This window comes from Myotis yumanensis, unplaced genomic scaffold, assembly GCF_028538775.1.
Source record: "Myotis yumanensis isolate MYYU_CA2020_CCGP unplaced genomic scaffold, mMyoYum1.0.hap1 SCAF_3, whole genome shotgun sequence".
Taxonomy (NCBI): domain Eukaryota; kingdom Metazoa; phylum Chordata; class Mammalia; order Chiroptera; family Vespertilionidae; genus Myotis; species Myotis yumanensis.
The window spans coordinates 172,714,701-172,728,204 of NW_027223754.1; the positions used below are offsets into that span (position 1 = coordinate 172,714,701).

Consider the following 13,504-nt stretch of genomic DNA (forward strand, 5'->3'; position numbering starts at 1 on the left):
AGTTTGGCTGTGATTAGAATTATAGGTATTTAAACATTGATTCATTTTTTTTTAACATTGGTTCACTTTAATAAACACTTTTCATTGCCTTTGTTTTTAAAATCATAGCTGAACTTTGGGTTCTACTTTATTTGGAATTCTCCTCTCCAAGAACAAACTTATTTTTAATGATAATTCATTTCACTGCATCTGCAGTATTTGGACCTAAAATCTCTAATGCTTTGTAACTTTTAATCAGCGGGAGACATGCAATCACAGAATTTTAGAGCTAAAAACATTTATCTTTTAGAGCATTTTTATTAACCATGGGGAAGCATCAGGGGAATAATTCAGGGAAGGTTTTTTTTAAAGGAAACATTGCCATTTCTATTTCCCCGTGACCTTAACTCCCTACTCCCAAATGACAGTCACTGTTTAGGGAAATGTTGTGTATCATTACTCAGATGTTAGTATGGAAAATAAGTGTGTGGACAGATTTCTCAACCACTTTTCTTGGGATTATATAGCAAAAAAATTGTTAAAAAGTAAGACATAGGAGTTGACTGATTTCTTGGTTTCAAGGTTACTGGCAGATCTGGGTCTCTTGACTCCTCACTGTCAATTCTATCACACTCATATTCAATAACTTTAGAACACGTGGGCTAACTAGACTCAGAGCTAGCTTAAGGCGTTTCTGGTACCTCCTGCTTCTCACAAACACATGCCATGAAAAAAACCGAACTGCCGGCTCTTCTAAGTTCCTAGAATCCTGTTCATAAAGCTAGGAGAGCTCATAAATGCTCATGTAGAACAACTGGTTTCATGCATGCCTTTATTCCCTTCACTGGGTTATGGGATCCATGACAGAGGGCACTAAAATGTATTCATTTTTGGCTTCCCGATGCCTAACACAGTTCCTTCCACATCCTTACTTTGATCAAATATTCCTAGAATCAAATTCAACCTATTATATTGCTATATTCAAGGATCATATTAAGGTTTAAGTACAAATGCTTTAAATATGTCACAATTACATGACAAAGTTCAGTTGAAATTGAATTTGTAAAGGAGATCGCTCTGCAGGCTATATTCTAATTAATTCATGACATTTTTCAAAGTATATTAAATCACATGAAATCATTTCCATTAATGACCTTTTCTGCTCTCTTCCTTTCACAAAAGCATTAACCCTAATCATTCTTTACTTCTTTACTCTTTTACATCTTTTATAAAGAACCAATTTATATTATGTTCAACTTCCTAACCACCTTAATTCCATCAATACCTTTGCCTTGCACAATAGAAACATAATTTAGCTCTTCTCCTCTTTTCATACTTAGTATGATTACTGATTATATTAATTATACTATATTATCATAAATGTGCATAGATATGTAACTACCTAAAAATGGGAAGAAATAATGCCACACGGAACCACTTCAGAGGTTATCCCTGAGGAGAGCAACAAAAGCAAGCAAAGGCAATAGAAGAAGACTTCCATGCTGTGCCACATGTGTCTTCATGGGCCAAACTTTTTGAAATGGGACCAGAAAAGAAAGACAAGCAGCTGGGAGGAGAGATAGAGAAAACAGCAGCCATAGCTCCGACATCACCCCTGAGGCTCAGCAGTGTATCTGGCTCTTCAGTTCTGTTTCTGGTTGGGCAAACGTGAGTGGCTTTATGTTACTAGCAATCAAAAGAACCTGTCCAAGCCAGGGGTTGATAGCACACTCACAGTTGATCGTTGTAGTTAAAAGTATACTTATCTCAGCGGGAATGGCACATCTCTTCACTCCTGTATCCCTACTGTCATCTTACCACACAACTTCTCTAACCACAGAACTTCCTACTATCAGAGTAAACAGAACATAGAAAACTTACACTAAAAATGCCTCTTATTTCCCCAAACTTCCTATCCTGATTAATAGTATAAAGGCAGAAAATCTATATTGTACCTACCCTGTTTAAAGATCCCAGGACCAGTTTGTGAATATCATTCCTGAAACACTGATTTGTAACCATTTTTAGCTTGTGTTGATATTCGGTATCTTCTGTGAATTCCTCTGGCATGCCTAAAGGCAAAAATACATACATAGATAGGTACATATATACAGACTTTTCTCATAAAGATTTAAGCTGAACAGACTGTCACTTGCTAGGAATGATCATAATTAACAATATACATGTTTTACTTTTTTTCTAATACATTTTTTTTTTACCAAAGGAAAAAAAAACCCCTAGCCTCACTTAGCAATTTATAAAAGTAGTTCATAATTGAATATAAAATAAATACAGTGAGTGTGGATGTTTACTGAAAGGAGCAAAAAGCAAGAAGTTATTTTGGTTGAGGAATTTTCTGTGGCAAACAATCTCTTTTTTGTATGAGTAGGCTGTACTCATACAAGGAGCTAGAAGATTTTTGTGCAACAATGGACAACTTGAGAAAAGTTAAAATTTATTTGGACTACAGAAAAAAAGGTCAGATATAAAATGTAGGCAAAAAGAGCAGTTGAAATAATAGTGAAAAAATAAAGATTGCATTTTAGTGCTATGCTGGGAAAGAGCATAGAGTTTTCTGAAAAATTCCCTTAGGCTGTACATTGTTATTTAAAGGAAACATATGCCTTATTAAGCTATGTTGTAGCTAAACTATCCAAAACTGTTAGAAAAAACCTGGACGTTAAAGAATTGATTATGCAATAGAATATTAAGTAAAATTATTATGAATGAATGAGGTTTCCAAAACCTGAGACTATAAAAATAATTATTAATAACCAATTATTTATCTTTCACTTTTAAAAATTGTATTAACACAAATTATAAATTGGCTGTATATAGTGTTTCATTTTTTAGCAAATATATGAATGCCTGCTACCAATTAGTACCTATGATATCATGAAATTTTCCTAGATGCAGGGAATACCACTGTGGATAAGCCAGGCTGGATTCTCAGACTCCTGGAATTTGCAGCCCTCTTTTTTTTTCTATTGTTTTATTAGGTATCATCTGCATATTGCCAAGCAAATACATTTTTGCTTAATTCAGTTTATTTGTTTTAACAATCCATCCACAATATTTGTCCTTCTAGCATCACAATTCTTCTAGCTATTTGAATACAGCTTCTTTCTCTCTCTTTTTTTTCTGCTTAAATACCATAAGATCTTATTTATATGTGGAATCTAATGAAAAAATAAACTGACAAACAAAATAGGACTAGAGGCATGAATACATGAAACAGATTGACAGATCTCAGAGACTGGGGGCTAGGGGAGAACTGGAAGAGAGTAACCAAAGAACATATATGCACAAATGCATAGTCCATGCACACAGACAATAATGTCGTGAAGGCCCGGGGTGGGGGGGGGGGGTAGGAGAGGAGTGAAAACGGGAGAAATCTGTAATAGCGTCAATAAAAAAATCAGTCTTTATTTTAAAATTTATTCAAACAAGTTCTGACATTCGCTATTGCTGTAGGATCTTGGAAAAGTCACTTAAACTCTGTGACTCACTTTCAGTGACCAAAACCACATTAACCTCTGAGGCTGCCTATTACATCACAAGCAGATGTGCCAAGAAAAAGCAGGCCTGTTGAGTAGTAAAAACTTCATGGCACATGTAACAAGTCTTATTAGACATCTTTCTTTTATGAAGACCAAATAAACATTTCCATAAATTTCATTTCTGGATTCTGTTACATCACTGAAGTTCTACTATCCAGAATACATCTAATTTCCTTCCCACATAATAGCCCTTTAAACTGTACGGATAGCAAAGTTAATGAGGGCAGAATCCATAATTGAATCATCTCCAGACCCCCAAGGGTTTCAAGCAAAGTGCTTTAGATATACACTGTAGTTGCACAAATGTGTATTTAAAAGTGCCTACTCAAGAGTCAGGCTGCAGTTGAACATCTGGCTCCATTATATACGATGTCACCTTAAAACATCTGCATCTTTGACTCAGTTTCATCATCTGTAAAATGGCAACAACAACAAAAAGTAGCAACTGCTTGGTGGGCTGCTGCAAGAATTTAAAAAGTTTATATACATAAAGCACTTCCAATAATGCCTGACACATTGTTAGGTATTATTGTTATTAGCTATAAATGAGGGGACTTTAATATAGTTTTTGTATCCTCCTGAATGATCTCTTCTCCAAATTAAACAGATTCAGCCCCTCTTACTGGTATTATGGATGTGGTTTTATACTACTAATCACTTTCTTCTATGCACTTTCCAATTTACCTATGCCCCTTCTTAAAGAATTTTATGTTATTTCCACTAGAACTGACATGAGTCAAGAAAGAACAAGCCAAATGATATTTTATTAAAATAACTGGGTCTTGATTATTATTTTTTAAAGCAACTGGCTCAATCATTTCAATAAGTTAATGGTATTTTTAAAAGGGAGGAATTGAACAATACTAGATTGAAAGAAATTGAAGAGCCATAACACCAGAGAATATATATGGTCTTAAATTGGATGGTGAATTATACAAACTTGCTATAATGAACATCTTTGTTTCAATTAAGGAACTATGAATATGGTCTGGTTAATAAATGATTGCATGTACATTCAGATATTTTAAAAGCACCTTAAATTAACATGTTCAAGTCAGAACTATATTTAACCTCAAAACTACAGGGGTACTGATACCACAGTTACTAACAGATATATAGACCGGTATGATAGGTTATAGTATTGTACAGTAAGGTATGGTGCAGCATGGTGTGGTAGAGTGTCAATATGATATGGTAGCATAGAGTAAAGTAGATGATTAAGCCTTTACCTAATAGAGAAATGTATGGTAATGGTAGGTTTAGGAGGATTTCATTTCAAAAGGAAAAAAAAACTGGGCTTCCAAAAAATTGGAAATTTTATAGAACCAAAAAAAGTAATATCCCTGGTATCAATGATCAGAAAGTCATGCCAAATGTATCTCCTATGCCTTCATCCTCTCCTCCATCGCTGGGCCCCCACCATATCATCACCTGCAACCCTACATCCCTGTAACCAGGGTCTCCCCATGCCCCTCAGCCTGTACACTGTGCTATTGTTATAAACTGCAGACCTGGTCATGACACAACAAGTTTAACCACCTTTAATAAGGTAGAACTGACTTCCACGAATAAAGCACAAGTTTCTCAGTGTTGCATTCAAGGCCCTACACTTCCAGGCCTGTGCCTGTCCTTCCACACTCGCCCTCAGGCACTGCTCTCCTCTACGGCAAACCACATGGTGCACTTTCTCCTTCTGCTTGAAATGTCCTTCCTGAACTTTCTACCAGGTCAGCCCTGCTCACCCTTCCATTGCAACATCACAGTCTCTGACCTACTCCTTTGCATACATTCTTTATCCCTCCAAGTAGGATCGTAACCTTTATACAAAGGTCTATAACAGCTCCTCTCCCACTGTCTGAAAATTCATTATTTACATGTACCTCTGAGCTCCTAAAATAGTACAATTATGCTTCTAAAATAGTACACTTATCTTTCATACCCTGTAGCCATCACAATGTTTAGAACATGAGGCACTTAATAAATATGTGTTGAATGAATGGAGGAGCAGATGTTTTGAATGGACTCTGAAGGACAAACAGGTCATAATAGATGTAAGTAGGAGGTAGAAGGGGGGAGGAGATGGGAGCTATTCGGGTTAATGAGTAAAAATCACATGGTTCTGTTTGAGAAAGATTAATTCAGCAACAGAGTAAAAGGTATAAAAAGAGCCAAGAGAAGAAGCGTGGAAATTAGTTAGCTATTTTTATAGTTCAGACAAAAACAAAACAAAAATAACTTCGACTCAGTGATGACAACAGAAATAGAAAAGACTTCTTAAAAGACGGATACTCTCCTTGGAAATATTTGCACGGTAATTATTTCTTGTGTAAATAAGTTATTGAACTTTCTTATTAAATTTCCTTATACATTAATCTGTTCCACATCATTTTCCTTTATTTTGGATTAGTGGAAAGAATTGCATTCGTTAGGCAGAAAATGGCCCTTTAATTTTTGCCTAGAAAGTTCATACTTGTAAGAAGACAAAAATCCATTTAAATTGCTATCTTTCCCACAGTCAATTATGTAGCTTACCTGGAAGCATAAAATGTAAAATGGCTCGAAGTGCCTCCAGCTGCACTGACAATGATGTCCCGTGACTTTTCATAACTGTTATTATTTTGGGGGCCACTGCCGCCATTACATCCAGGGAAATGTTACTAGAGATACAAGATTGAAATGCTTATTAAAAATACAAACTGATTTCCTTGTACAAGCACCAATTTGAAACAAGTGCATGGAAACAGAACCAATACATTCTATCAGAAAAGGCTATCTGAAAATGCATTTGAATTCAGTGATATGAGCATACATAATTTTAATTATTCTTTCATTAAACTTTAACCTCAAGAAGTTGAATTCATAGTCACCTGGGCATTCTTTTATTCCCTTTCAAATACTAACAACTCCCATATGAGCGCCACATGGGTTACTGGCAACAACCCTGAAAAGTAGAAGTTATTATCCCCATTTTCCAGATGAAGAACTTAAGCTGATAGAGGTTAAATATTAAGGTCCTATCACTAGAAGGTGACAGAGCCAGGGCTGGAAGGTGAACTCACCTGACCCTCAAGGTAAGGGCTCTTTACATCATACTGCACGCCTCTTCTAGAAAAACAGCACCAGACTCCTTATATTGTTTTCTAATTAGTTTTATTTGCATTAAAGTCTTGATTTCTTTAAGGCATTTTAACTATTCTTTCTTAATTTTATTTTTTACTAGAGGCCCGATGCATGAAAATTTGTGCAAGAGTAGGCCTTCCTTCCCCCGGCTACTGACACCGGCTTCCCTCCCGCACCAGGGACCTGGGCTGGCTTCCCTCTGGCCCCGGCTTCGTCAGGAAGGACGTCCGGAAGATGTCCGGTCTAATTAGCACATTACCTTTTTATTATTATAGATTTTCAATTACAGTTTCTTTTTTTTTAAAATATATTTTATTGATTTTTTACAGAGAGGAAGGGAGAGTGATAGAGAGTTAGAAACATCAATGAGAGAGAAACATCGATCAGCTGCCTCCTGCACATCTCCCACTGGGGATGTGCCCGCAACCAAGGTACATGCCCTTGGCCTGAATTGAACCTGGGACCCTTCAGTCCACAGGCCAACACTCTATCCACTGAGCCAAACCGGTTTCGGCTACAGTTTCTATTTAATATTATTTTATATTAATATCATAAACTTTACAAATTAAAGTGGTCCCCTCGATATTTCAAATACCCACCTGGCCCCATACATAGTTATTACAATATTATTGATTATATTCCCTATGCTGAACCTTACACCCCATAACTAGTTTGTAACTACCAATTTGTACTTCTTCATCACTTCACCTTTGTGCCCCCATCCCCCAACGCCCCTCCCCTCTGGCAACCATCAATCTGTTCTCTGTACCTGGGAGTCTGTTTGTGTTTTGATTGTTTGTTTGTCTTGTTCCTTAGATTTAACATATAAGTGAAATCATATGGTATCTGTCTTTCTCTGTCTGTCTTATTTCACTCAGCATCATACCCTCTATGTCAGTGATGGCGAACCTATGACACGTGTGTCAGAGGTGACACGCGAACTCATTTTTTTGGTTGATTTTTCTTTGTTAAATGGCATTTAAATATATAAAATAAATATCAAAAATATAAGTCTTTGTTTTACTATGGTTGCAAATATCAAAAAATTTCTATACGTGACATGGCATCAGAGTTAAGTTAGGGTTTTTCAAAATGCTGACACGCCGAGCTCAAAAGGTTCGCCGTCACTGCTCTATGTCTATCCATGGTGGTGCAGATGGTAAAATTTCATTCTTTTTTATGGCCAAGTAGTATTCAATAAGAACCATGTCCTCGCCCTGACCGGTTTGGCTCAGTGGATAGAGCGTCGGCCTGTGGACTCAAGGGTCCCGGGTTCGATTCCGGTCAAGGGCATGTACCTTGGCTGCGGGCGCATCCCCAGTGGGGGGTGTGCAGGAGGCAGCTGATCGATGTTTCTCTCTCATTAATGTTTCTGGCTCTCTGTCCCTCTCCCTTCCTCTCTGTAAGAAATCAATAAAACATTTAAAAAAAAAAAAAAAAAGAACCATGTCCTCACTTTGCATGGTTCTATGGTCATTGAAATACAGTCCCTCTTTTCCACCTTAAAGTTCCAGTTTAAACACATCCCCTCTTTGTACCCTCCCTCATTTGGCAATCCCAGCTGGGTTCTTACCACTATGCCTCTTACACATCACTGCCATTGCATTATCACAAGTATGTGATTATCTGTTGACATATCAGTCTCCCCAACTACACACTGAATTTTCAGCACAGGTGTGTTGTCAGTTAACTCTGAATCTCCAGGACTGGAACTGCATGCATATTATATGTGAGCAAATAGCCAGAAACACAAACTGCCCAGAATCTACAAAATCTTAAACTGTAGGTTAACTCCACTGTGTTTATAAAGATTCACACACTTGCAGGACCATAAAAATCACTATCTATGATAAACTTCATTTAAATATTGAAGAGCAACTTTTAAATAAGAGAAATTCAACTCAAAGATATGACATATATAAACACAAATAGATTAGCTGGGCTGATGAAGAAAACAATGTAATCCTATTCCTTTTACATCTATAGATATGCTACATACAATTCCTCATGCTGTATGCATTCCATATATTCATATTTAAATATTTTAAAAATATTTAAAATAATTTCATGAAATAACTATTTATATAGAGCTAAGACTCGCTAATTAATTAATTATTATGAATTAGCATTAATAATAATTATGATTTATTGAGTGCTTATTCCACCAGGAATTATCCTAATCCCTTTCTTTAAATTAATTCATTTAATTCTTACACTCTAAAAGTACAACTGATGGGGTTATTGTTATACCTCTTTACTAATGAGGCACCTGAAATTTAGAGGCAAAACAGTTGGCTCAGATTAGTAGGAAAACCAGGACACGAAATCAGTTTTTACTGCAACATCTGTGCCATGCAGTTTTCCTATTATGCATGACAGCGTTCTATACAGCCTATTTTTGTTTGAAATTTACTCAGACTATGACAAAGTTACCTCACATTCTTTGGCATAAATGTAAAAAGGCCCTGAGCATATCCTGTAGCCCCGTCACCCACCCCCAGATCTGGTCTCTGCTATGCCTCTAACCAGCCGGTAGTCTTGACATCTCTGGACTAGGACTAGCTGTGAATAAAAGTTTCCCAGCTAAGGAATAAACAGGAAGAGAAGACAAAGGTAATTTAAATGAAGGGACAACCATAAAAGTTAGTTGTGAAAAATCAACAATTAGAAGCCATATCCTGATCTGAACTTTTATACCTTTCATACACAATAATTTGAAAAACTATTTAAGGTTATGTGCTGTATAATTGCTACTTTGAAAAACGTAGTCAGCACCAAGCATGAAGCACAGATGCAAAACTTCAACATATTTCTACAATCTCTACCATCCCTTTCAATATTCAGATAAGTCTGTGATATCTTGATATGATATTATATTACACAATGTTTCAATTATCAAATGCCTTATTTTTCTTTTCATTCTTAGAAATATGTTTGAAATATTTATATTCTACCTGGTCCAATATTACATATTCTGCATAAGTTTATGAATCTATATTACCTTCCTTCAAAAAGATGATTCAGCATTTTGCAGCCACTTTCAGCCACTTCAGGGGAGTGTACATGCCTCTTCATAAACTCCAGCACGTTTAGGTAGATTCCTTTTGACAACAGGATTTTTCTGAAATTAACTACAAGATTTTTAAATGTTACTTGTAGAAATGAATACACATAGACTACTAAAGAGTCCAAAATCAGAGGAAAGTATATATACAAGTCTATATGTAATTTATATTCCATTGACAACTTTACAATCCTTAATATTTGCTTCATTATAATATATCCTATTTCCAATGGTTTTTCATTTATGAACCATTTGTGGAGGTTTTAATTTTAAAAGTTTTATTCACCAAGTAGATGGCTACCAATGTAATCACCATACCCTCGGCCATGTGAAAAGAGTGTTTTTGCAGAATGTTTTAAAATATTGCCTTCCAAAGTAAGATTGAAAGTTAAGTTTCATTTGAATATTTAAAATAATTTCATGAAATAACTGTATTTATAGAGAGCTAAGACTCACTAGGTATACTAGACACTAGTGATGTGGGAAAAGTTACAGGTGTGTGGAGATACTGACCATCCTCTCTCTGCCCTTGAGGGACCATAAGGTGGGGCCAGAGACTGGAACCAGACTGGGCCGCCTTGAGCTACCTTCTCCATTTGCCCTAGTGGACTGTACATTTTCATATCTATGTGTGCCTTCATAGGCGAAGTAATGGAAAGCCCTGATATAGACCATAATAATTGCTTATTTTCATAAGACTTAAGAAACACATAGATATGCTTTACAGCTAATTTTACATTACATGTAAATAACCATATCCCAACAATAATGATTACAGAATAATTTTCCTCTTCCAATAAACTTTCTTCACTAAATACAAATCCAATGTCTTAAAGTCTCCATATAAAGATAAATTGTCTTGAAACCTCTCTAAAAATATTAATTCCATCATTATACAGTATAATTCAATACTTTGAAAGCAGTAGAAAATGAAACTTACAACATTTTAACTTATGTGCTTTTTAAAAAATGAGTTATCAATCTCAAATTGGGAAAGGAAAAAAAGAGGACAAAACTCAGAAGTAAGTGGAAGTGATATACACATTCTAAATTACTGCCAAAGCCTGAAAAACTCATACCTTTCAAAGACATCTAAAATATCACACATTAAAATGTGGTAAGACCTTGGTTCTTTCACTTGGTTACCTCAGAAGTTTTAATAACCCCTCCTAAAGTGGTTAAAATCTAACCAAGGAGACACTTTAAAATATAGAAGTTATTCTAGACAAGCAGTTTGCACATGTTAAGGGTGCCTCAGAATCACCTGTGAGTTTGTTAAAACATAGATTGACTGGGTCCCAACTCCAGAATTCATGATTCAGTAGGTCCATATAGGGGTCTAGAATTTACATTTTTTAACAAGTTCCCTGGCAATGTTCCTAGTCCAGAGACCACACTTTAAGAACCACTATCTTGGACACTAACTCAATTTGAGACTTGAAAATTGAGAACAGAAATTTCATGAAACACTAGACCTAGAGAAGAAATTTCATCATAGAGTCACTTTACAGTTTACAGAACACTTTGTACATTTTATCTCATTTACCAACTATCTACATAATAATCTTGACTTCATTCCATTTTAGTGATAAATTATCTGCTTTAAAAGACCATTAGCAAGAGGCAACTCCCTTCAGGGCTTTACTTCAATAGTCACCTTCTTTCATGGCTGCCCAGTCTCAATTTCATCTCCTCTGACCCCTAACACATTTCCTCCAAAAAACTGTTTTATTTTTTTTTCTTAGCTACCGGGCATATCAGATATTTTTATTTAGTCTTATTACCTCTCTTCCCCACTAGAGTTTAAGCTCCATGAGCCTGAGATTTCTATTACATTGTTTTATCGCAAGTGCCTAAGGCATGGGGTGGTACATAACAGGACCTCAATAATTAATTAATTAATTAATTAATTAAAAATGAAAACATATGTCACTACGTTTGATTCTTTGCCTTAAGACCACAATGGCAGAGTCTAATGGACTGGCTGCCAACCCAGTCACATTTCTAGAAAACCACAGCCAGCCCTGCACATTCAATGTTCTCAAGTGTATTTCAAGGGGAAGTTGCCCACGAAGGCTGGTGAGCGAGCTGCTCAATGCCTTAATGTTCTCCTAAGGCAGAACTCCAAGGATGATTCAAAGGGATCTGTGGGCCGTTTACCTGGCAGGTGGCCAAGAGCAAAGAAGTAAGGAACCAGAAAGAGCAGGAAACTGGTTCTGAACAAAAATATCAAGGTCGACTTCAAATGGAACTGATCTCCTGACACCCTAATAAAGGAGCAGGCCAAATCTCACAGGTCATGACTGTTTTGTTGACATATCAATGACGGCGATTTCTAGGTAAAGAATTACAGCACCGACGCAATGTTGTTCGTGCATGGCAGTCCACACAATGACAGCCCAGTGTGGCCCTTACTTTCAGGAGCGAGATCCCTATCCAGGCTCCGTGCGGAACAAGCTGGGATTCGAGAAGAGCAATGCCCTTTCTTACCACTCCTGCTCCGTTATTATCCCCACAGACACGCCTTGTCTGCCTGCAAGGACTCCTGCCATCCCAAGCCTTTTATTCAAGTGCCATCAGATAGGTGGAGTGAGAAAGGAAGAAAAGGAAGAACAAACGATTTTTCCTCTGGATTTCACTTCCATAACAGCATAAGAAAACATGCAAGAGGTAGTTTCTTGATTCCTTTCACTAAACACAGGTTCTCTAGTACACTGGTCCCTGTCTCAGGTTTTCAGTATTTTTCTCTCTTTTTCTTTCTCCAAAAATATCCTGCAAGAGCTGTCAACCCCCAATGCCTTTATAGTAAGTTCTCTCCCAAGATTTTCGGGCAGTATTTCCTGTTCATGAGAGCTGAAACCTAAATGGGCTGAATCTCATTTTTAAACCTGAAGAGCCTTTCCAAAGCTATAACAGCCATTTTTTTCTCTTCTTAATAATATAAGCTGTAAGATTTCATATGCGAAAGGCTATTTTCCAAAAAAAATTTATAATGGACAATTTTACCAAATTTTAAAATGACAAATATCTCTTTACCCATTGCATTCCTAAAAAGATTTCCTAAGAAAATAACAGGTACAGTGTATAAAAGCAAAATGAAAAAGACTGACAATTTAGTGTTTATTATAGGTCCCCACAAAAAATCCCACCAGACACAAGCTGAAAGTCCATCAACAATAAACTGGTTCGACAGAGAACCAAGATGGCAGTGTAGGCAAACGCCTGTACTCGCCGCCTCCCACAACCACATCCAAATTACAACTAAAATACAGAACCACCGGAAAGCTGGCTGAATGGAAGTCCTACAAAAAACGAAGTAAAGAAGAAAGCACACTGAGACTGGTACGAGGTGCAGAGGCATGGAACAGGCTGGTCCGGCACCCACATGTGCTGCTTTTTTAATCAGAAGGGAGATCGTCTCTGCAGAGGCCGCCCAGAGGAGCAAGGGGTCCCAGCCCTATACCAGACGCCCAGCCCAGGGTCCAAGAACTGGGAAAAGAAGTCCCCGTAACTACCAGTGCAGATTGGGGCTGAGTGACACAGAGGCTACTGGAGACTCAGCTGCTCCTCTTAAAATGCTGGCACAACAATCTGAACTTACAAGGTCCTGCTTCCTCTGAGCTCCAGTGCTGGACAAGGCTGGGAGACCCAGACATATACAAGAAGAAACTGGACTGTATGGCAGGAGGCAGGAACTTAGGGGCAGCTTTCTCCCAGACAGAGGTGCTCACAGAAGTCATTGTTCCTATGCTGGGACCTTCCAGGTCACAGTGCTGACTGG

The 13,504-nt window shown here is 37.1% G+C and overlaps 1 protein-coding gene across 3 annotated transcripts in view; it reads right to left on the bottom strand.

The window, feature by feature from the left end:
• LRRK2 (leucine rich repeat kinase 2) overlaps positions 1 to 13,504 on the bottom strand; it is a 128,971-nt gene that overhangs the window by 88,546 nt on the left and 26,921 nt on the right. For all 3 annotated transcript variants that reach the window (XM_070410425.1, XM_070410426.1, XM_070410424.1), the window contains exons 12-14: positions 9,661 to 9,790; positions 6,072 to 6,196; positions 1,939 to 2,051 (exon numbers count right to left, since the gene is read on the bottom strand). In XM_070410425.1, coding sequence (XP_070266526.1) covers positions 1,939 to 2,051; positions 6,072 to 6,196; positions 9,661 to 9,790 — 368 coding nt within the window. The remainder of the gene's footprint in view (positions 1 to 1,938; positions 2,052 to 6,071; positions 6,197 to 9,660; positions 9,791 to 13,504) is intronic.